Source organism: Pagrus pagrus (assembly GCF_965226575.1).
Source record: "Pagrus pagrus genome assembly, chromosome: 21".
In the NCBI taxonomy this organism is placed as follows: domain Eukaryota; kingdom Metazoa; phylum Chordata; class Actinopteri; order Spariformes; family Sparidae; genus Pagrus; species Pagrus pagrus.
The window spans coordinates 18408054-18433256 of record NC_140208.1 but is presented as its reverse complement, the minus strand read 5'-3'; the positions used below and the strand labels follow the sequence as shown (position 1 = coordinate 18433256).

At 41.0% G+C, this 25203-nt stretch overlaps 1 protein-coding gene across 3 annotated transcripts in view; it reads right to left on the bottom strand.

Moving 5' to 3' along the window:
• mapk8b (mitogen-activated protein kinase 8b) overlaps window positions 1-24593 on the bottom strand; it is a 34188-nt gene extending 9595 nt beyond the window's left edge. For 2 of the 3 annotated variants that reach the window (XM_084342931.1, XM_084342929.1), the window contains exons 1-8: window positions 24307-24593; window positions 14503-14683; window positions 11639-11768; window positions 10969-11027; window positions 9196-9334; window positions 5713-5878; window positions 3015-3086; window positions 1082-1264 (exon numbers count right to left, since the gene is read on the bottom strand). In XM_084342931.1, coding sequence (XP_084199057.1) covers window positions 1082-1264; window positions 3015-3086; window positions 5713-5878; window positions 9196-9334; window positions 10969-11027; window positions 11639-11768; window positions 14503-14624 — 871 coding nt within the window. In that variant the 5' untranslated portion in view covers window positions 14625-14683; window positions 24307-24593. Of the gene's footprint in view, window positions 1-1081; window positions 1265-3014; window positions 3087-4011; window positions 4084-5712; window positions 5879-9195; window positions 9335-10968; window positions 11028-11638; window positions 11769-14502; window positions 14684-24306 lie in introns of all 3 variants that reach the window. The other variant, XM_084342930.1, reaches the window with a different exon arrangement.
• Window positions 24594-25203: the final 610 nt, after the last annotated feature.

The window sequence follows — 25203 nt, the reverse complement described above, 5'->3', positions numbered from 1 at the left end:
CGCTTTGACAAATGCTTGGATTCATTCTCACTGAGCCACCGTGGAGGCATTATATTAATCCTTCAATTACGAAAAAAAGACATTTAAGAGGCCACCTGTGATAAATTCCACAATAGCAGAAAAGAACCAGCTTTAAAGTCTTTTGTTCAGATTTCTAGCAGTAAAATTGAAGCACATTGTGCCATAAAACTGGTGGCTCTAGAAACACTGATTGCCTCATTATTCTTCGCACCGTCTGGCATGCGATAAAACAGCTATTTAACTTTTTACAAATGGTTCCTCTTCAAGCTGGACGACTGCTGCACCTGCAATAACGGAACTATGCAGCAAAGTGGTTTAAACTCTTGGCGCTGACATTACAACCTCACATCATTTCTCTGCTATAAATCATGGACATTAAAAGGCATACTGTTCAGGATTTGTCTGATGCTGTTTATAAAACACACTAGGTGCAGTAAGTGATTCCAGAGGAAGATATTTGGAGAAAAAAAGGAGACATTGGATAAAACCTGGTGGATAGTTGGATAATTCATATTTCTGACAGACAGGGGGCAGCATATCACCAGAGTAACTGCTTTCTGCTGCTAACTATAGCCGCTGTTAGCTAGTTAGCTTGGTTAGCCGTGCATCTGGCAGTGTGGACTGGGATCTCAAAGCACCTGAGGATTGTTGGTGTTTACACCACTAACACAGGACTGGACAAGCCAGCGCTAGCTGGTTAGCATGCTAACTTCAGCAAATACAGCATCTCTTCAACTCAATACATAGATGTCATGATGTCAAAATCGCTATTTTTTTATGTTTTGTTGATAATTTTAATAAATTTTTTAGACATTTTCAACTAAACATCTTAAATATTGCACCTTTAAAACCAATTGTGTTTCTTTTTTCAGTCCTTGCCCATAAACGTCAAAATAATAAGAAAGTAAGCAAATACAGGCAAAAAGCAGGGTCTCTGCAAACACCACAACACTTCTCCTGGGTCATAAGTGATGACTGAGATGGATAACTTTTGTATGAGTCATAAATCTTCGGAAAATCCTGCATAGTATACTTTAAAGAAAGAAAACAGCATCTTTACCTTTCAGTTTGTTGTGTTCAGAGTCTGCAGGAAACAGGACATCAGGGAAGAGCTTCTCGAAGCTGTAGCCGGCATACCGTGGCCTGTTCTCCACGTAGGTCCTCACCGACTGGTTGAGCTTCATGAGGAACTCCTGAGACGGTGTCCCCAGCTGCTCGATCACCTTATTCCACTGGTCGATATCTTAAGGTTACAGTATTAAGAAAAGCACTGGGCTGGGTTTGAACAAAAGGAGCGCCCCCTTCCAGAGTTGGGCTGGGTCGTTTTCAGTACCATTTTGAAGTGATGAATAATAAAAGAGAGCCATCTGGAGTTGCTGTGTCTTGTACTGCATTGTTCTGGCTTGGATAGGTTTTCTAAATTAAATGTAACTGCAACGGTGATGGAAAAGGAAATGTCAATGATGTTCCTGGACGAGGGAGGCTAAAGAAGGTACAACAGATGGTACCGTCTGACTTAAGATAATAGAGTGCATTTTTACTCATGAGGAAAAGGTCGTAAGAGATTTGAATCCTATTTAAACGTGTGCAAAAATGATTTCAAACATCTGGAAGATTGTCAACATTTCATATTAGATGCTCACTTCGAGTAGCCCAGATGCTAGAAATATGCAACTCTTTTTTTCTTGAGGACAAAAACACAAACATACATACAGATGTAACATGTACGGATCTACCTGGAGGACACACAAAGGAATGCCTTGTTCACATCTTTGTTCATCCTAAAAAATGAATGAACAACAAGGAGGGAAAGTCTGGCCAGTCACACCAAACCAGGAAAAGATAAGTCAGGCTGTACAAATTTTGGACCAATAAGTGTTTTACATCCAGACCTTAAGCTGTTTACTTCCATTCTGGCTGACAGAACACTGAAGGTTCTGCCTCACTTAGACCAAACAAATCAAACTTGACAAGATGCTATGCTTGCAAATGCTACCTCACTTTCCATTTTGATTTAAAATTACATTGATGGGACTTAAATGTCACATGCTGCTGGCTGGTAGGGGTAGAATAATCCCTTCACTCTAACAGAAGATGGCTAACATTGCCAAATGTCTAGGAGCGACTCGCTTAGCCCTCCAAGCTTACCATTAATGCTAAAAAATGTGCTAATTATTATTACCAGAATGGTCACTTTAATAGACATTAAAAATGTCATCTTAATGATGGTAGTCAAATATAGAACTTGACTTTATGTATGTCCACGAGCCAAATCAGCAGGTAAATATTAGTCTTTTTACAGCGCTAAAGTCCTGCTACCATTTCAAGCTAGGTTATGTTCCACTAGCTTCACTGAGTTATTTTCATTCAGCTTTCAAAAAACCTGAAACATGACATTGATACGATTTATCATAGTAACACCAAATATAACGCTTTAATTTGTCATGCTAATCCTATATTAACCATAGCTAACCAAAGTTATCTATTAGCATATTACAGTGTTAAGCAACTGTTAGCTTCATGAAGCTAATGTAAAGTCATAAATCAGTAATATGGCACAACAGAGTTCCTAAATGTTAACTTACTGCCCAATAAAACAACTAGAAATACTGAATAAAGCACCTACATCATTTTAAACATCTACTCACATTGCGATCATGGTGTTGTGCTTGTTAGCTTACTGCTATAGCATGCTTGGTCAAAGAAATGAAACAGATCCATCGTTAATGTCATTAATTACACCTGTGCTGTACGAGCTGAGGAGTCAAACTGTCAGCCATGAAGGAAGGTTTATTCCTCTTCAGCTCAGCCACTGAAGGAAACCAGCATCAACCCTGAATACATTAAACATCCTCACTCTTGAAACAGGCGCAGCAGCTTCGGCAGCTTTTCCCGTTGTGTGCAAAGATATGAACAAGATGACAGACAAAAGGATGAGACGAGACGGCATTTTGGGGGGGGGGGGTTTGGATGGAGGTTCAACTTAAGGATACGATCAGTGCCTGGAAACAACACACTACCCCGGACCATTTCAGCCATGATGCAGCCAACAGACCAGACATCAACTGAAAAATGAAATGACAACCACTAAATTAGCATGCAGGACTGAAAAACAAACAGAAAAACAACCCCGAGACAAAAAAAACAAAAACCCTCAAATGAACAAAAGGGGAGAAAACATGATGTGGTGCGAGGTGATGTGTGTGATACATGACAGAAATGAATTGCATGCAGTTGAGTGCACTCTTAAACCCGGGTCAGCGTCCCACAGGGCTAAGGGAATTGATTATCATCTATCTTCTTGGCTAGCGTAATCTGTGTATACTGCACATTGCTGGAAGAACAGTAGTGTTACTAATCAAAGAACGATTTCTGCTTCGGGGACACAAACAGTGAATCAGAAGCTTTGAAAAGAGACTTTCAAGGTCTTCTGGAAATGTTTTTGCAGAAATGCATCTTAACACCCTCAGTATCCTCACTGCAACTCATGTCTGATGTGTTCAACTGGAATATCCTGATCCATGAGGCCAGAAATGATCATTTTTGAGCTTTGTTCTGTCACACTGCAGATTCAGAGGCTCACAAATGTTGTCTGATTGCATCTATGGCATCTACATATGGAAAGCAGTTTGAAGATAGCGAGGGTATTTGTTTGCGGTGCGATTCTCAGCTATGGGAGAGCAAACTATTAAATTCTATTTCGGTTTCCTCATGTCGCAGTCGTGTTCTGAAGCAACAGTTCTGCTGTAGAGGTGAGTGAGGAGCGTGTCGTGTGACTTTGTGCATCTGTGAGAGGAGCAGGTGGGTGGTTGCAAGTCGAAATGTCAGGCAAATCCGAGGAATAGAATCTCTGTAGTTGCTCACAGGATTATGATCTCCGTGCGATCCGTTAGATGAAAACTAATGGTTCTGAAGAGACAACAGACGTTCGTGTGCTGTGTTTCGTTTCACAACAAGTGCCAGACACTGCTGCAAGCAGCTCAAGGATACAATCCCTTCCTGGAAAAAGGATTTTGTGGCGAACCATTTCTGCCATAATGCAGCCCACAGCCCAAATATCCACTACATATGCGCAGCATAAAAGGAGGGAGAAGAGAATAAGCAAAAAAAAAAAAAATGCAACAAGTCAGCAGGAAAAATTAGGGTCAATGTATTTGCTCAAGAGCACCAAGGATGAGTATTAGTATTAACAAGATTCTACAGAGTTTTGCTATAACAGGAGCTTGCTATGTATCCACCTCATTTTGTTATCCGAGTCATTCAGTCATTAACTACTCACCCTCATGCAGATACAAAGCCAGGTGGAGTTTTTCTCTACAAAACATTTCTGGAGCTTAACAGCAAAACAGTGCTGCAGCATTCTCCTGAACAACTGAAGAAGTAGATGGGGACTTGTTTTATAATGTAAAATAACAGAAAAGAAAATATCTCCATGCTGTTCCGTCCTGCATAATTCATGTGGCCAGAGGCCCTGAGATCCCAAATTGATTTGAAACAGTGTCATCAACAATCTTATCATGTGGTGAAGCTTGTGCACCCATTTCAGACGGGGTGCGTGCTAACGCCTTTAGCCTAGCAGCTACAGTGAAGATTTGGGATTTCAGGGCTTTGAGACACATGGAATACACCAAACAAGCAGTATGGAGCCATTGTATGTTTTTTCCCCCCCATCTACTTCGATTGTTCAGGAGAATGCAGCAAAGCTGTTTTGCTGTGATTGTCCAGAAATGTTTTGTGGACTTTCAATTGGCATGGGGGTGAGTATATAAGGACTGAATTTTCATTGTGTTCATTGTTAACTTTTCCTTTAAATGGCTATTATGCATCTGACTTTAGACCTAAAAGGCTGAGGGAGTTACATGTCTATCATAGGAATGTTTTGGGAATTGTTACATTTCTTGTCGAGACTCTATTGGGCAGACTGACACCACGTCCGTGCCTGCACACTAAATATGAAGCAAGACAGTTAGCTTAGATTAGCATAAAGACTGGAAACAGTGGGAAACAGCTACTCTGGCTCTGTAGCAGTAGAAAAAAATCTGCCTACCACTATATCTGAAACTCACTGATTAACATGCTTTATCTCCTTGAGTCGTCCACCAAGAAATAGTCCAGCACATAATCCCTTTTACACCACAAACTGTTATGTTTTAATATTAAGTAGTGAGTTTTAGAGGTGGTGGAAGTCAGACTTTGTTACTTTTTTATATCTACTGGACAGGTATGAGGGTCATATCAATCTAAAACATGGCAAATAAGCATATTTCCCAAAACGTTGAACTACTCCTTTCAGACCATATTGCTTTAACTGTGATACGTTCTAAGCGGGAGCACTGAGTGAATCTGCAGGAGCATGCAAGTGCCTGTTTTCATTCTGCCGTTTTTATCCAGGCTGTAAGGAGCTCAGGACAGGCAACCTCTTAATAAAACATCAAACGCATGCTAAAGCACTGCTGGGAACTGGAGTCCCCAGACAGGAAGTTTCCCACAAAGCACCGATGCCCAACATGCCAACTTCCCCCTGAAGTGTGACCTTTGCAGGAAGCGGGAGAGTGTGTGTGGAAGTGTGTTTGGGAGGTGCTGTCGAAAAACACATCTCAGTGGAGAGGGCCATGCAGCAGGCCAGGCAGCAGCTCAGGAGCTCCTCATTGGCCGGTCGCTGTCAAGAAGCTGCTTTCCCCCCACACTCACCATTGGCCTGGTAGCCCATGCCCAGGATGACTTCGGGGGCGCGGTAGTAGCGGGTCACCACGTAGGGTGTCATGAGGAGGCCGGTGGCGGCTGTCCTGGCCAGGCCAAAGTCCAGGATCTTCAGTGTGCAGTCGGACTTCACCACGATGTTGCTGGGCTTCAGGTCCTGGACAGAAAACACAACACAGACCTGATTAACACTCAGGTGGTGGTACTGGTGGTACCGGTGTGTATTTAAGTTCACCCCAATAAGCATTTATGCAATGTATTCTAGTATATGGGACTTTTATCGTGAAAGGTAAAAATGGAAGAGGTCTGTCTAATGAGCTGCATCTAACAGTTGGCCGCCCGTGTTCGGTCAATGGAGCATCAGCCTCAACCTGTATTTACTCTCCTAAAAGAAAACCGGTATAACTGATCACAACACATCCTGTCGTCAACTCAACTAACATCCGTGTCACTGCTGGGCTCCGTGTTGACTCTCTATTAAAATCTTGCTTCAATAGGTGGAAATGAATTGTCTTTTGATCAACTGATCGATTAATCTGTTGCAGCTCTATGTTGAGCAATAACTCCAGTTGTAACTGGAAGTTTGATTTTAAGAGCTTCAGACACGGTTCGACTTGCAGAGAAAGTTTTTCCCTCTTCTGAATTTCCATCCGGTGAGTTGTCACGTCATAAACAAGACACTGTGCCTGTGGCTATATAATCTACTAGTGGCTATCTGCCAATTCGTTCATTACAAAAACTAATTTGCGAGCCGTGACAGGTCTACTGGTCGGCGTTCAGCATAATTTACATAACGACAAATTGGATCCCTCGTCTGTCATTTCATGCCAATCACTTGTGTCTTTGTTGTGATCACTTCCTGGTTCAGAGAATAATGCACCTCTATTGCCATCGAGGTGGCAACTCACTAGCAAACAATGCAGCACTAATATGAGGAAATATGAATGCACCGCAGGTACAAATCATTATAATCATCGTTGCTTCCGGACAATGAGTCTGTTGTGCTCGACTGCCCTGAGAGGTTTTAAAGTGTGTTCTGGAGGGAGCGCTTAGCGACTCTGAGCATCTTAAAAAACGACTCGAGAGCCCTCACCACAGAGACAAAGCCCCAGAAGAACAAGAGAATCTTTGGCGATCCATGACTCACATTGCATCTGTTCACCTTATGAAAGCTTTGCGTGCCGAGCCTCGCTGATGCGAGCGGCGCTGGTTAGCTGCGCCTGTGGCTCAATTAGTTCTGGCTGGCAGAGCAGGAGGAGCTCCGCCGATCTACTGCCGCGTCTTCCACTGAGGGTGATTGACAGAGTGCTTCACAGTGTGTGTGTGTGTGTGTGTGTGTGTGTGTTACTGTGTATATGTGTGCGCGCATAGAAGACAGATACTTTGTAATGTCGCTGATGGTGCTTTAGGGCGTTGTGTGTGTGTGTCATCCTGTGTCAGCTGTTTCAAAGTGAGCAAGCACCTGAGTGTGTACATGTGTACGTGTCTTTTTCTGCGACCTGTGCATCATCTCCTCTGCATAACAAACCCTTCATGTTTGGCTGTGTTCGCTGGAGATTTCATAAATTCAGTTTCAGAAAATGGAAATGGAATGAGATATTGGCAACTCCAAAATTTAAAAGGAATAGTTAACAATTTTTCCAAGAGTTAGATGAGAAGACTGATGCAGCACTCATGTCTGTGTGGTGACATGAAGCCAGCACCACCGACCTGCACCTCTCCGGTTCACTGATTAAAACGGCCATGTTTTAATGGCAGCGCAAGACGAGCACAAGCAGCATTCTGACTACTTTCCTCACCTTTAATTTGGCTTTGCCCATCTGTGTAGTATTTTGTTGCACATGAACAGGAGGGAGGTTCATTTAAATAAGACACGACAAAGAGAGTTGTTGATACATTGGTGGTCAATCTGCTGCCATTTTGATGATTTTATCAACAAAAACAAACCAAATCTTGGAGCAAATGAGCAGCAATAACGCACTAATGCTTAAAACTTCTGAATTTAAATCGAAATTAGTCAAGCACTGTACAGGTAGTGGATGCATTTAGCTGAAATTAACAAAGACACATAATGTTTAATGGCATTAAAGCAGGAATATACAGTTAACTCATATAATCTGTTGTCCATAGCTGCTTTATATTGTATGAACACTTCCTCCTTCACTTAACTGAATCCCTGCAGTCAGGTTGATAAATCTGCTGCCTCTGATTAAAAGAGTCATTATGCTATTATGTCCGACAGTCCACTTTCATTAAATCACCTGGAAATGACACCAGGCTGCTACAAAATAATAAACACACTTACCACAACTCTACACACATCGAGACTATTCCTGTGCGTTGCAGCCTCCTTTCCGGTTGAATTATGAATCAAATGCTGCTCTATCAGCATCACAGAGAACCTGTCATTGTCGTCACACATCGTCACCGTGGTAGCACAGAAAAGGCTCTACTTCTTATGGAAACTTAAGAAGGTTAGATACGGGCGCCAAAGTTATCATCAACTTTTACAGAGAAGCAATAGAAAGCATCCTGACTGGAAACATCACAAACCGGCCCAGGAGAGGAAGGCTCTGTAGCTGGTGATTAAAACCACCCAGAACATCATTGGTACCAATCTACAGAGCATCAGTGATGGGTCTGCACAGAGCCCAAAGGATACGCAAAGGCAACACCCACCCCAGCCACGATCTGTTCACCCTGCTACCATCTGGCAAAAGATACACAAGTACCCGCTGCTGTACCACCAGACTACAGATCAGCTTCTTTACTCAAGCTGTGAGGATCCTGAACTCATCCTCAACACTCCACCATCAACACCTCTTGGGTAGCATAAAGCGACTACAACTTGCATTTCATTGTAAGTTTACAGTCATTGTTGTAAAATGACACTTAAATAACCCTTGAAGATGTAACATAACCACAGTAGCAATATGACATGAAATAGCATCATATTAGTGCGCTTGGAGACGTCCATGCAGTCTACCACTCTCAGCTTGTTTTGTGCTTGCATGATTAAAATTGGGCCAAATCTCCTGTGTTTAATCCATACTGTAAAAAACTATAAATTGTGGCTTTAAAGGGGGTGTTGACTTAATTTTCTCCACTAACTGTTCACAAGTAAGTGTATTTCCAAAACAACTATTCCTTCAACACCGAACTTTATAAAGCTGGAAACAATATACACAATCAGTCTGCTGCTGCTCAGTTGGCTTGCACTGGCTTTTCAATGCCATATTTTTCTGGTGAACAGCTGCCAGCCACATAGGCACATTTTGCTGAATCTAATCAACATATCACTGTTGGCAGCCTTGTCACTGCTCATTTCTCGAAATTTCTGATGCCGAGAGATCCGTTCATCTGCATATCCATTTGTTCATATGTGTGCTCACGATACAACATTTGGACCTGCTTATCTGGAGCCACCTGAACACCTGTTTTGTGTGTACCCATGCTTGCATCAGTGCGCCTTACCCTGTGTATGATGCCGGCAGCATGCAGGTGTTTGATTCCACACAGCATCTGGTAGAGCAGGTAGGACAGCCTCTCGTGGTCCAGCTCCATCTGAATCACCTGGCAGAGGTTAGCATCCATCAGCTCCATCACGAGATACCTGCAGGGAAACCACAGAGGGGAAAACGGTCACGCAGGGGCACACAGTTACATTAACGGAGAATCCTGCATACACAGAGCTTTCATGTGTTGTGTTTTTACATTAACCAGAGAGCTCTGAACTTAAATGCAAATAGAGCTGCAACAATTCCTTGATTAGTTGTCTACTATTAAATGAATTTTGATAATCAGTTTGATTCCACCTTCTTAAATTTGATTATTTTCTAGTTTCTTTAATCCTCTATGACTATAAACTGAATATCTTTGGCTTGTAGACAACTTGAGGACATCATCCTGGTCTTTGGGAAACACTGACTTTTTTTGTTGACCATTTTCTGACTTCTTCAGACCAAACAACTGGATTGACCGAAAAGAAAATTCATCATCAATGAAAATAATCACTAGTCGCAGCCCTAATTGTCACATTTTTGTGGAAAAGGCTCAACTTTCCTGGCTATTTAAATAAAGAAAATCATAAACATTTTTTCTCATTTCTTTAACTATATATATCAACTACAAGCATAAATAACCTTAAATCTACATCTTGATCTCCTACATCCTCATCCTCACCCACGCAGCACTTGCTTTCCGTGGCATTTAGGAAGTGACAGTTAGGGTTCTCCTTCTCAAAACACTGATGATGTTATGTTAACTGGCAGCTGTTACATCATCAGTCCTTACAACCCTCCTACATGGAGTACCGACCTGAAGACAGATTTTTACTCGAAAAGAAAACATCTTGGTGACAGAGCACGAAGCTTCAGACTGAAGGAAGTACGACTTCTGCTTGGATGATCCGAGTTTACATTCCATGTTTTAATACAAATGGGTGTAATTCACTGTGTGCCATGTTGATGTATATTTAGGCTGAAATACATATATAGAAATTGGTATAATGCTCTGTCTACTGCTCTGTAATACAAGTGTGGCTTCAGGTACACACACACAGAGACACACACACACACAGGCAAATGGAGTGTTCAGCCTCCATCCTCCAACTGTGTGTTTGCCCTGAAACCCTCTGGCTATGATTTGTCCAGTTTCCTTTTTAGCTCCAATCAGGCAGACACAGCACTACACAAACACACACACAGACACACACACACAGACACACACACACGGAGCTGCTAGAGGATGGCATTAATCATGTTTGTTCCTGTCATACTCGGCGAAACCATCACTTCCCCCACATCTCAGTTTATTCTTCCACTATCTGCGAGTCCACAGCCAGTTTCCACTCGCATAGGCGTCTTCTCGTCTTCATACACAACCAGGAGGCTGCCTAATATGCCCCGATGATGATCTTATGAAAGGGAGTGTCCACCCAACTGTTTTGTTTTTTGTATGTTGAAGATTTCTGTGTTTTACCTTCATAGTTACTTTGAGGAGTTTTTCTTAACTTAACTCTAAAATAGGACACGTGTCCACTAACTGTGAATGCATGTGATACAATTTCAAGTATTCCTTGAAATACACCTGCCTGTACTATGTGCTTGTAGCAGTAACTCAGGATACCACACTAACCACAAGCCCCTAAAAGTCACATCAGATAATCCGACCTCCCAGCGAGCTCCATCCTGTATTGATTTTACAAACACACAGCGAGCAGATGTCATTCGGCTCACTGATACTCACACATCTTGGAATTCTTCCAGTGTCTTCTGTGGTGTGAATACGTTTAATAGGCCGATTATCTGTGGAGAAAAAGAAAAGAAAACGCAGTTATTAATCTGCGAGTCCGAAGGGGAGATGAAAGTTGGCAGTGAGCGGCGTCATCACACCCCGATGCACCGCTGAACCAGCAGGGACATGTGAAAGGTGCAGCAAGCAGAGCATCAATCATGAGTAACAACAGGACATTCTCTAATTCAAAACACCGCATGATAAAACACGTTGCAGCGGCAGGTAATCCACAAGCTTCCTGTTTTCAACATCACCTGTCAATCAGACAAAGTGGGAAGATTTCTGGATCATTATGACTTGTTGACCCTCTTTGACAGGAACGATGTTTAAATTTAGAGGCTAAATGTTTTCCAGAGTTTTCCTAAGGGGAAGCTTTGCTCCATCCAAGTGTCTTCTGTTATTTCTATTGAGAATTCACTGCTCTCGTGTGTGTTCATCACATTACTTCAAGGCTGGTTTGAGCTCAGAAATAGCCTAATGCGTTTAAACCCAGATGCAGGCCCATAACCAAAAGAAACACACCAATACAAGATGGTATGCAGTGTCACAGCTCATATCTTCCATCCCTACTGGTGAAAAGGAAATACAGAAACATGCAGAGAAACTGTCGGAAAGCTCTTACGTTCTTGTGGTTGACACATTTCATGAGCACCAGTTCTCTGTAGGCCCGTTTTGCGTGAGTCTGATTCTGAAAGGGCCTGCTCAGCTTCTTGATGGCGACGTTCCTCTCCAAGTTGTGGTCGTACGCTGAACTGTGGTGAAGAATGAAATCAAAAACTTAGTCAACAATAACATGTGTCAAAAAGCCTAAGAGTACTTGATACTTTAACCCCTTGCGCTCTTTTCCAGTGACTGTTTGCAATGTCGAAGGAGGAATGAAATCACAGGTTGCACACTAACCAAGCACGTTTGGAGCAATAGTCAAAGAGCTGATAAACAGGTCGCACCACTGTGTCTTTCTTTTTTTAATTCTTCTCTTCAGGGCTCTCAAAATCAGAAAATTTCCATTTCTGCACACAGCAACTTTAGACTGTTAAAACCTCTTGAGGGTACCACATAATGTCAAACTGAAATCAAAATCAACAATCCATGTTTGCAGTTAAAATTCATGGTGAAAGAAAAAAGGGTTGCTTTAAGGTCAAATCAAAAATGTTAAACAATTTTGACATGTGTCCACTCTTGTGAATAAGAAGGAGACATTAGCTTGAAAGCTAATGTGTGTTGTTTAAAATCTGTGTGTGTGTGTCTTTGTATTTGGTCTCAGGTTGCTGTCTGGCTGTTTGTCAGTGCCGCTGTCCGCCTATTTTACTGAAGAATGGTCACGATTACAGCTTGTTAAAAGACATTCAAAGTTCACTCATATTTTTACTCATAGTCACTCCAACAACTCCTAATGGAAATAGCTGTCTCTTTAGCTGCTAAATGTTTCACTATTTTCATTGGCTAGTAACTTACTTGGCTTGTTGCATGTACCTTTTGGGGTTGTGTTGCATTAGACTAAATTATACTTAAGGGTGTTACCTTAAAATAACAGCTTCAAAATAATTTGATGCTACAGGGTCTTGTAATAGGGTGAATGGTGTGTCTGGCAGTCTCACTCACCCCATCACTTGTTTCTGCACTATGTAACTTCAGTGAGAGAGCAGGATCACAGCGTTACGTACATGTTTACTTCAAGATACAAGTATTCAACACATAATATTGTTATGATGTAATGAGTTTTGTTTGTAGTTGGCACCTACATTATTTCTGGCCTGGGATTTGTATTTACTGTGAGGGGCGCCAAATCGCAAAAAAATGCCAATTTCTACATAATGTTGCTTTAATATGTCAGGTTGTCGGCAAGTCAATAAGAATGAATGTATGGCAACAATGGACTGTTGCATCAATGTGAAAGCATTTTTTGCAATCTTAGTTTTGAGAAAATGTAATATATCACAATATACTACTACTACATATCAGAATTTTTATTTTTTGTGTTCTGTGAATATTTCTGGTCCCCAAAAATAATGCATATCGATGCAGAAGCATATATGCACCCATGACCTAATATCCCTAACTCATTTTGCATAGTGTATATAGCCTATCAATAACATGTTGCAAATATGTATATTTTAATCCAATTGTCTTCACATCTGTACGTCCTCGGAGGAACATTGTGTTTACTGGACTGTATTTTGCTGTTCATGGGTCGCATTTTCAGCACAGGTTCCTGTTTAAGAACACTGTTACATCAGACAGCAGGACAGTCGGCTCTCTTATGTGATGGAACAGACAAACTGGGGTTTAAAAAAATGTTGTTTTTTTACGAAATCCTGCAGCTGTTAAGCCAGAGTAAGAGAAGCAGGGCAGATGTTCATATTTGATAACCAGCAAGTCATTTCATAACAAAATCAAGTCTTGACTGATGCTCTAATGCATCGATTTCTTGGTGTTAAGGACCAAAGTAGATTAATGACAGGCAAACAACTTGTTTAGTTTATGTGACAAGCACTGGGACTAGATTACTTTGGACTTCACCTGTTGTCCACTAATTAAAAATTTGAAGGTCCTTCCAATTAATCAACCGCTGGAATGATGTAGATGTAAAGCTCGCCATCGAGGGACAACTGCTGATGTGATAGAATATCATACTGAAATCCACAAGGAACACAATACCACACTGTACTGTCAACAAATACAACAGTGTGCATCAATTTTGGTGTGTTTGCAACTTTTGCTGATGTTATAACATCTGATCTCATCAAATCGGAGGGCCGACAGCTGGCAAAGACCCAGCGCTGCATCAGTAGCTTCCAATAAATGTTTTCTTGCCTGACAGTTCCTATATAGGAAGATGAACTCTGCAGTTTCAACCCTTTCTGACTGACAAATAGATGCAAGTTTGTTTCAGCCATGTGAAACACTCTAGACACGTTGTGCACATGGCTGACCAAACTCAGCTGTACATAAGGCTGTGAAATTACTTATTTTATCATCACTGATCACTCATTATTATCATGGTTCATAAAGAAATTACACAGGAACACATTTTGTTGTTCATAAAACAAAATATGTAGTACAAAGGTTTTCATAAGTTACTGTGTTGAACACATTAGCATCCACTTTTTTAAAATGTTATGGTGAGTTCCTCATAATCAAATACAAATGAATAAATAAACATTAAAAACAATACCAATATGGTTTGACAAAATACTGTTACCTGAAGATCAACTTAAAATCGTATTTTTCAGGGATTCCAACCACATCTCACTGTCTGTCAAGTTGTCGTGGAGATGGCTTACTGTTCATCATGTGACACTAAATAAGAGACCTTTGCCATTTCCATGACAATTATTCAAACACCATGCGCTGATGAAGCCCATGAGATGCATTTGAAAACTCCAGAAAAGGCTGATTAAGTCGATAAGTGGACCCTCAGTTGAGTTTATCCTGTCAAATTATGTTTTCAAAGATCAAGACATTTTTTCAATATTTTTTCCTCACCAGACAATTCCCTGTGCTCCGGATCCGATTGGTCTGAGGTTCTGGTAGCGCTTTAAAACCATAAAAGTTGAATCGCCCACATCTATACTGTAGTACTCCTTTTCACGCTTGTTCCGGTTCATGGTGAAGCCTTGGACAAACGCTGTGACTGGGCATCCAAGTGGAGCTCTCCTCTCAAGACCTGCAGTGAGTGGAGAGGAAGAGAGGTTGTCATTTATTTACTTTTTACCTTTGGGTTCACACTTTCTCTTCCAGCAGCCAAAATTCACACTCAACTAAAATACAGGGATTTTCAAAACACTGATAAGGCAGTCTTTATAAACCGTATGCTTTCCAATTTGATAAAAGTGGTGTGATTTTGTCATAAGATTCAAGTTAACCACTGCTTTTCAGAGGAGCATAATATCTTTTATTGTTTTTCTGTCAAGCATCATTTATGGGAGATAAGGGTGTCAGGATTCTCCAAATCCACGATTTGATTTGGTTTTTGGACTTTGAACTTTTATTTCCCAGCAATGATGGCTATGGAATTGTTAGACTATCAAGTCTTGATTTGTAAAGAACAACAGATTATTGGTTTTAAGCCCCAACAACCATCATTTCATCACTTCTTTAAAAAGAAAGGGGCATTTTACAAATCTGACAATAACAACGTGACTTTATCCTTGTGGCTTTTTGCAGTTTAGGGTAAGGAAATATTCCACTGTTCAACAAAAAACCCATCCTTCAGTGATTCAGCAATAAACAACAAAAGATAGAAGTGTTTGTCATGAAGTTCAATTTCTTAAATCAGTCCCGACTAAAACCCTCTTCCCAAGCAAATCAATAAAGGATCTCTGAAAAACAGAACAAACCCAACATCTCTGACGGGAAGGGGGGAGAAATTGATTCTTAAATGCATCATGATTCTCTGTTGAATGACTTTGTCTCGATGCAGATATTGTAAACCTAGTATGCCTCCATGCATCAGTCAAGTTGCTGTTCCTGAGCTATGGTGTAAATAACAGGCAGAACATTTTTACCAGAATATTATGATGTCACAGTGCATTAAAACTCTGATCTTTTGGATATCAAATGTCATAACTTCATCATTTCATCCTAATTGACATTGGTGTAAAACATTTATCGTAAAGATCGAATGTTATGACCAAAAATGTCTTTTGCGAAGTCACGGTGACCTTGACCACTGTCCTTTGGTCATCTGATCAGTTCATCCTTGAGTCATAGTGGACATTTGTAACAAATTTGAGGAAATTCCCATTGATGCATTCTTGAGATATAGGAATGGGACCTCATGAGGTCACAGTGACCTTGACCTTTGGCAGCCAAAACCTAGTCAGTTCATCCTCGAGTCCAAATGCACATTTGTACAAAATTTGAAGAAATATCACTTAAGGCATTTCTGAGATATTGCATACACAAGAATGTGACGTACGTATGGACAGACAACACATAAACATAATGCCTCTGGCCACAGGTATAAAAACAAATTGTGTATTGAAATCAAAATAATTGTTCTATAACTGTATTGTACCCTCTGAATCAAATCGAATCATGAGGTGCCTAGAGATTCCCAGCCCTAATTATTTAGTACAAGTATAAGGGAAGCGTTTTTTGGCATGAATCATTGAATTTTGGAACAGAAGTCAAACACAGTGTCAAACTTCATCTCAACACTCTATATGTGTGGCAAACTAATACTTAACATGGATAAACAAGAGCTGCCTGCCTGCTACCAGCATCAAAGCCAGTGTTTAGGAATGGAACGGCTGATAAACTGCTCAGACTGTAGATATGTCCATCAAAAAGCCCCACTCCACAGGCAGTCTGGCTCAGAAACAGCTCGCTGCCTCACCACTTCGCTCAGCTAATTCAATTAATTACTACAAAGGTTGGTATTACGTAGGGACCCCATGTTGTGTCAAGTTTTATTCCTCAAAGACTGTCGTGTCAACAGAGCAGATCTGCTCATGTGTTTGACGGTGCGGCATAAATCTTGTCTCACTGCCCCTTTAGCCTAATAAAAATCTTGATTTGTCATTTAGGAAAAATTCTTAGATATCAGAAACTCAGACCAGCCATGCTTCCAATCCTAAGTCTCATCAATTATAATGGCTACTATATAAAACCCAAAGGTCTGGGCAATGGAGTGATGATGTAGGCAGTGAGACAGAGAGGAAGCAGGAAGCAGGGTTTCATGCCGGCTCTGAAGACGACGAATCATTAGTGGAATTTGGAACGCTGTGCTGAGGAGGTCGGCTTTGAGATGATAGCTGTACATTTCACGGACCACGACCTGACCTCTGGATTTCTCAGACTAATGCAAACCCACCCCCCTTTTTTCTTTCAGTATCCGTGAGCCTATGAGCCTTTCACTGTCATTGCTCTCCGCTCCACGACACTCATCTTCCTATTCTTAGGTACGAGGTTCTTCAACCTTCACTCGTTTCTTCCATTTTTCCTTTCGTTTTAATTTGCAGGGCTGCAGTCAAGACCAGAGTGTTTAAAACCAACTCAAAACAGAGACCTGGTTCACACCCATTCAGCATTCAGACCAGAGGAGAGTAGAAAGCCATACGAAAACATATTCATGAGCACATCAATTGCTCTTTCTTTAATGAGATACACTAATTGGCGAGAGGACGTATCTTTTTTAGAAATTCCAAAAGTGTCTGAAATCTTGACCATTACGCCAAAGAAGTGATCTTTACAATGAACTCTAATGCTGGCTCCTTCTCTCAGATGCTTATATTTCATCTCTGTCTCCTCTCCTCTCTCCAGTGTTCCTTTCTCTGACTCTGATCATAACATCTTATTCTCTCTCCTGCTGAAGAACCTCGTCTACAGTCTGCAGCTGAGCCACAGGCTGCACAGGTACAGGGAAGAATAAAAGGATCACAAAAGAGCCTGAGGAAATCAATTTCATAGCAAGTGACGTGCTGCAAAACGGTCGACAAAAAAATAACTTATGCCTGATCCAACACTTGTACACATGGATGCACTGAAACACAAATTAACAGAGTGAAGCTTCTGTACAATCTAAAACTTTTTGAGCAAGTTCACTCAAAAACGCTGATCAATTCAGATTTGTCTTGTGGTGATGATAGCCATTGTTACGCAGCACTGTGCAGTTATGTTTGTCTGTTTCTCCTCACCTTAACCTGCAGCACCCAACCTTATCCTTAACCCCAATCAGTCGTCAGATTGCTTCACTAGACCGCAAACTAACATTAGCCCCAACCACTTCTCTCTCTGTGACCATAACCCCACACAAGACCCAACTCGACACACTAGTTGAAGAAAGAAAGACTTCAACACAAGACTGGTTTGTGCCAGTTGGGCACGGCTTTCACTGCATTTGAATTGGGCACACAAAATCGTAGAGGCAGTTTATGCCGACTTGCAGCCTCATTTATAGCAATCAAAAGATGCTGAGCATAAAAAACCTTCCTTAAAGTGGCAATAGACAAGTTTTCTGCTTCAATCACTTGTGTTTACATTGGTTCCCGATAAACCTCGCTATGACTGTACTATTTTGTCTGCCATCTGGCAAGCGGTCACGCAGGAAACGGAAGGTTAACTGCTGATCCATTTCTAATACAGACTAAGTAATGAATAATCACGTTTTGCCCTGTGTGGTTGTTATATGCGACTCTGATGGAAACAAACGATCCAGTTGTCTTTGCAACAGCAGCGCCAACAGTAATACCACTTGGAAACGCGAGGGGGGAAAGTCTGTTGCCATTTTAAGCAGGAATCTCATTCAAACTTGTACATCTGTAATCAATAAATCTCAACTTAAATTACCTGCCTTTTGATTTCCCCTTATGTAATGCCAGCACAAATGACGGTTTGGTCGAGAATAGTTATGAGATCTAAATAGACTGAAGGCATACTGATGTGGAAGTTCGTTTTGTCTTTACTGATTTGACGATCGCCATGACAACTGACGTTTATTCACACAAAGGTTTGAATAAAAGTTGTCTTCGAAAGAGGACAATTCTTCTAACAGAGTCTTGGGTTCTTCTTCCTCCTCTCTTCTTTGAAGGTTTTTCATACAACCATTTCCATCATTTTTTTTTTTTTGTTTGTTTCTGCGCAACCAGACAACAGATCATCATTATCCTTTTTTAAAGCTGCCAACACAGCTAAAGCCCACAGCGTGTGTGCTTGGTGCTCATGTTCACAGAACCTCATTGTTCATCAGTGTGGATGCTTACAGTTTTGATGCTTTCATTTTAAGGTAAAAAAAAGTTACACTACACTGCATTAATGTTAAACTGATAGTTCCTGGCTTAAGTCCATATTTTACATGAGGCCCCCAAAGCGATGGCTCAGTGCGGCACATAATCAATATACCATATGTACCAACAGCATGGTAAATAATACACAGTGATGAAAACATATTTTACACACAGCTTGTTGTGGCAGAATCCAAACAGAAAAGTTCCTGAAGTGTCTTTGCCAAGACAAGCTGTTAAAAGATGCAGTTAATGTTTCAAGTATGTCCACCACCTGCTTCCATTTGATTGCTACCTGAAATTTAACATCGCACCTACCATCTCATACATCACCTGCACTCAATTTAACCAGGTTGTCCCCAGCCTTAGCACAACATAAAATAAAATAAGAGCCTCCTGGTTGTATGCCTCTGCCCACCAGTCAAGTTTACATCTACATCTGTGCAGATTCATAATATACCCTCTGTAGTTAAGACTATTGACATGTATATTGATGTATGATTCCAGTGAATCATTTCCAGTGAGAAACATGTTGTCTTCACTCACAGACTATTTATACACAGACGTACAGAGGGCTGATTCATCACAAGGTGTGACGACAATTACCTGAAGCTCAATAACTGCAAAACATTTCGTCCCAAACTTAAAGAAATTTCCTCAAGGCGTTCTGGAGATGTAAAAGGCCTGAGGTCAATGTGACTTTTATCTTTAACCACCAAATTCAAATGAGTTGATCCTTGAGTCCAAGTGGATGTGTGTGCCAAAATTTGAAGAAATTCCCTCTAGGCGTTCCTGAGATACTGTGTTCACATGAATGGGATGGTTGGACGGACAACCTGCAAACATTTTGCCTTGGGAAGATGTGATTACTTCCCAACTGTAGCAAAGAAGCAAAAATGTATTGCACGATAATGATTGCAGTAATAACCTTGACAAATAGTGTTCCCACATCCCAGTATTTCCACATTATTCAGTCTGATGTTGCGCATCATCTAAATTACGTTGCCACATTCAATTTAATCAAGTCTTGCTTACTGATGGGCACCCACACCTCACAGAAAATGACTTAAAGCCTTTTTTTCCATCATCTTTAGACCGATCCATACTGCAGCAAAAAATCAACTTCATATGCCAGCAGTATCTGGCTGCAAAGGGACCACAAATAACAAGTAAGCCACTTCTAGTGTGCTTTTTAGAAAATGTCATTCAGTAAAGCAAATATAGGCCACACTGGAGAGAGCGTGTGTACTCGTGTAGACCCATTAAAACACTACAGAATATGTCTGAGCTGATGTTAAGGTTCTGCGTGTGGTGTGACATGATTTTCCCTCGTATGAAGACGCACCAGCACATATCGGGGTTACTGTGAGACGGGAGGAGCTGTGGCTGCATGTGAAAAACGGGGCTGAGCAATACGACAGTGTGTGTCAGGCTGTCGACCCGATTCAGCTGTTAGGAGGCACAGAATTACACATTATACAGCCAGGGCTTCACACAAATACATGAATGAATGACCGAAAGCTGTTAGCTTAGTAATGAAGTGGGTTCTGCAAATAACAGACAGGCCTACAAGTTCATTTTTTATCTTTTACATGACACCTTCAATCATCACAGGCCATTCTGATCTATAAGATACATACTGAGGCATCCATGTTGCAGCTATAGAACAGATTTCCCACCAACCATGGCTGCCAAACTTGTTGCCGTCATTCGTAAATCGCTGGCTGTGAGGAAATAATGTCTCTGACAACCAGACAGAAGAGAACAGATAACCGTGTCAAAAAGTGTCAGGTGTGTGCCTTTGTTCAGGTGAACACACACAATCGCTTTGGCAGTCCTGTCCAGATTTGCCCCCGGTCTCTCCCACACAGCTGTCCATCACGCCGACTCTCCTGGGAATGTAAATGTCTCTCATTGGCTGTCACAGGTCTGCTCTTGCTCACTCTGATACACTGACTTTACCTCCTAGATTCTTGCAATATCAGCAAGGTTTGAGTGATCTTGGGGTTGAGGTTTAATCCAACAGTAATTTGGGAGAGTTACGTTTTATCTGTGAACTGCTCACGTTCAGCCAAAGTAATGGTTGCTGGTAAGAGCTCATAGGAGGCACATTCAGTGCCAAAATAGCACTGATTTACATTTCTCTTCTGATTAACTGGAGAGTTGACTTGGGGTATTTAAGTCCAGGCTTACTAAAATCTGAGCCCAACATTAGCTAATGTGGTAACCATAAAAGAAGATATTCTAAGTTACCCCTTGCCATCATCTAAAAAAAAAAAAGGGACAACAAGTTAAACTGCATTTACATTCAGACATGCAATCTGCTGTTAATCCATTGTTGTCAGGAGCTCAGGGAGCTCAAGTATGACCACTAGAGGTGTGTCACTCTTGGCTTGGCATATACACCTTTCACACTGGTCAAAAAACCCACTTACACCCACTTTCATCTGGCTTTTGTCCTCAATTAGAATGGGTACAACTGGCATATATTCCTGAAATCAAAGCTATTAACTGGCTCTAGCTCCAATCAGATGAAAACATTTTACCTGGGTGGATATGCCAATTTTCACCCCTTTTTCCAGCATGATGCTTTGACACCTGTTGAAGTTAAGACTGTTTCAACTATTCCCTGTTTTTCCAGCAAGACACACCAGAAAAACAGAAAGGCAAACTTGTCTACTGGCGGGTTTAAAAAAAACTGCATTTACCCACTCATTTTGATGCTAGCAGGGTGCCAACAGCGTCTCACATGCTTTGCAACAATCAGAGGCATGCATGCAAATCATATTCCTGTGGTTATATTTGTTAATCGTGAATACATATGTTCAAATCAATTAGGGGGATACAAACAATATGAACACTTATCACAATAGAATATTTTCTCAAAATTCAGAAAATTAACTAATGAATAACGAATTGAAATACCGCCTTTAAGTTACATCACTCAACAACATACTAACAACCAATCCCATTACCTAAAGAAGAAGGGGTACCAACAACTCAGTGGCGGGGTAACAATGTACTTTGGCTACTTAAGTCCCCATTTGGCCATGCAGTGGGTAAACTTCAAACAGGTTTAGGCTTCTTAAAGTCCGAAATCGAACAGACAAGTGATGCAACGGTTATACTCTATACCCTTATCTAAAACCCATGCCAACAAAGACGAGACATACCTCAACCTAATTTTACCGCCTTAATCACCATCATCCAATAAGGCATGCATCCAATAGCAGCAAAAGCCCAATCTCAAACACCAGACAATGACCCTATCCTCTGAATGCAGCATGCAAAAGGAGAAACACCCCCAGAACAAACTGTAACATCAATATGCTTCCTGCCTTGTTAATAAACCTCACACATGCTGTTGCCTTTTGAAATGGCTAAAGAAACAGTGCCAATGAGCAGAGAGGTCAAAACTGAGAGATTTTAACTGATGAATGTGACTGACCCTAGCTATAAATGTTTTACACGGTGGTATCTGTACCGATTTATCTGGATGGTAGCGGAGATGCAACAATTAGTCAATAATTCGCTTGTTGATCGAAAGAAATTTAATTGCTGACTTTTTTTTATAATCAACTAATCTTTTTAGTCACTTTTAAAGCAAAAATGTCAAACATTTGCCGGTTCCAGCTTCTTAAAATTACGGATTACCTGCTTTTCTTTGTCATTTATGTATATATATGTATGAACAGTGTTTGGGTTTTGGACAAAAGAAGTAATTTGAAGATTTCACTTTGGGCTCTGTGAAATTGTGATGAGCATGACTAAATCATGATTAAAATAATCATAGACTGTAGATTTTTGTTTATTTTTATTTTTTTACATTTTATGAACTAGAATCTGATATTTGGGGATTTTAAGCTCAATAGTAATAGTGAAACAAATGAATGGAAAGCAATTTTTTTGAAAAATCAACATATCACCGCGCTGAACACATATATAGATGGTAATTAATTTAGCCTCTAATTCTTTATAAGAAGGCTTATTTAACCAGCTACTGTACATGAGGTGTAAGCACGAAACAATGGCACAGAAAGGACAGAAAAACAACAAATGAAATATCACATCTTGCAGAAGAGAATTTGGAAAGGATCCAAAGGTGTGCAAAGACATGAGTGTTGTGATTCTTTCTCGGGGAAACTATCTTTGCCTTCAACCATGACAGCTTGAACTGTGGCATGCCGATGTTTTATTTGTTAGGTTAGAGAGGGACAACCAGCACACACTACCGTCTTTAAATCAAATATTGACTACACCTAACCAGGCAAATTATGGTTCTCTCTCAGTGCACTCAGTTACAGCAAGGAGAAGAGGAATTGCTGGCCTTGATACTGTTATCACTGTCCTTCAGCTAATGAGAAAAATGTAAATGATCCAATAATCAGATGTCGATTGGCCCTAAAATCTTTCGCTGCCAGCCAATAGGACCTGCAGATATGAATATGAGCTCATCATGTGTTAGCCAGGAATCATAATCCCATCTCTGCAGGCTACCTTTCGGCTTTTGGTGCAGGAATCAGATTTCTTGGTGCTTTTGGCTGACCGCTGCTGTTCTCTTGGCAGGGTTGTTTCGAAAACCTCGCTAGCAATGTGTGCAGTGCAGTGTGGGAGCTCCGTCACCCAAACATGACTACACCTTACACATCAGATAGATAGATGGCACAACCAAGATGCATGCACTACACGCTAACCTACCTTTGACCAGACAATTGTTATTAATATCACTGATAATGCGACCGATTTCAAAACTTCACATGTGATCCCTCGGTTGATAAGCTATCTTTCTTTACTGTAAGAGGCTGACACATGTTCACGATCTGATTGCTGTAACAAAGATAAATCAAACTACAATATTGTGCAATTGCCAGGGAAGGATAATCACATCCACCTTTTGAATTTGTAGGTCAGTAAGGCACTTAAATCACAATAAAAACACATAATCGGGCAGACTGCAGTCTTCGAATGAAGCCAAATATTGATATCCCATCTGCTCAGTGGTGTTGAACATGCTGCTACAGCATAATAACCGGTGTAAACCCACCCGTGCTCGGTTTACAGAGCAGGAATTGAGTTTTCCACCTTTCCAGCTAACAGAGATCATATCAAAGCGGTAAATACCAGCCAAGTGGTGCTAGCTACAGCAGGGTGTATTCAAAGGCGTCAATATGAGATTTCTGTTTACATGGAAGATGTTATCGTCTTCGGTTGACCACAGACTCGAGGTCACGGCGTTTTCAGTTGAACCTTTCACTTGCTCTATGACTGGCAACACCACCCGGCTCACAGTTGACAGTGTGAGCGGTGCTAATGTGTGTGTAGCACTGACACGGGTAGGTTACAGTAGTGTGCTTCCCAGTGTAGCCACTCAGCCTGGTTGCCTTTTACCAGTTAGGCCAGACCTGTGCTGCCTGCTGTGGTGGTCACCGTGTATATTGTAGTAACACATATTTACAGTAACGTGCGGGACACACGTTAGTTCGTTCCCATCCCCCCCAACAGTTGACAATAACACGTCAAACATGTCTCGTAAGAAGAAAAAAAATCCATATGTCGAGCTCACCCTCTCCGGTTAATTCCAACAGTGTCGACCCGCAGTCGCCGTTCGCTGCCTGCTGGAGACACAACCCGGACGTTTTTTTTTTTCGGTTTTTTTTTTTGGAAGGAAAAACAGCTCTTTAATCCCTTTTTCCTCCGGATACACTCCCGTTTCCTCTCACACTAGCAGGCCAGGATCATCGCAAAATACATGTGTAGCTTCTACGTAACCTAATCTTTGTGCTTCCGTGACACAAGCAGTTTCTGCCATTTCATACCAACGTCGTCGAAACCTTGCGATGTTTCCTCGGCTGCACAATGAGGACCAGGGGGACGTTCAAGACCGCCTGCGCGTTCCCGGCAGCCGCGCAGGGAAAGCGGAAGCAACGGTTTCGCAACGTTTTGAAATGTATCTGAATACAACGCGAGGTACTGCTATTTTACACATATTTATGTGTTCAAGAATGTTTATAAATATATACATTACAAAGATAATATATGCATAAATACAAAAATGTTACATAAACCGATTTGCAACAGAGATAGCATTTAAGGTAGCACAGTTTTCTTTTCTATTTCCTGTTGTAGCTAAATGTAAAATAAAAATGGACATTAACGTTTTTATATACATCATTTGAATTAGTTATAGGCTGGTTAATGTAGCCTACCACTTATTTTACACATTTGAATTAATAATTTAACTGCAAAATTGTCCAATTTTATTTGGTAGACACTCAGGGGCCATTTTATTAGGCACGCTAAGCTTTAGCTAGCTTACAGTTAGCTGAAAGAAAATGCAGTTTAGTACAACAATTTTGCAATACATTTTTACCTTCATGATGGTTTTAACATTACGTTTCAGAAAAGTGATATAAATATAAAACTTCATGTACATTTTGGAGGCTGTAGGTAGAAGTGCTGT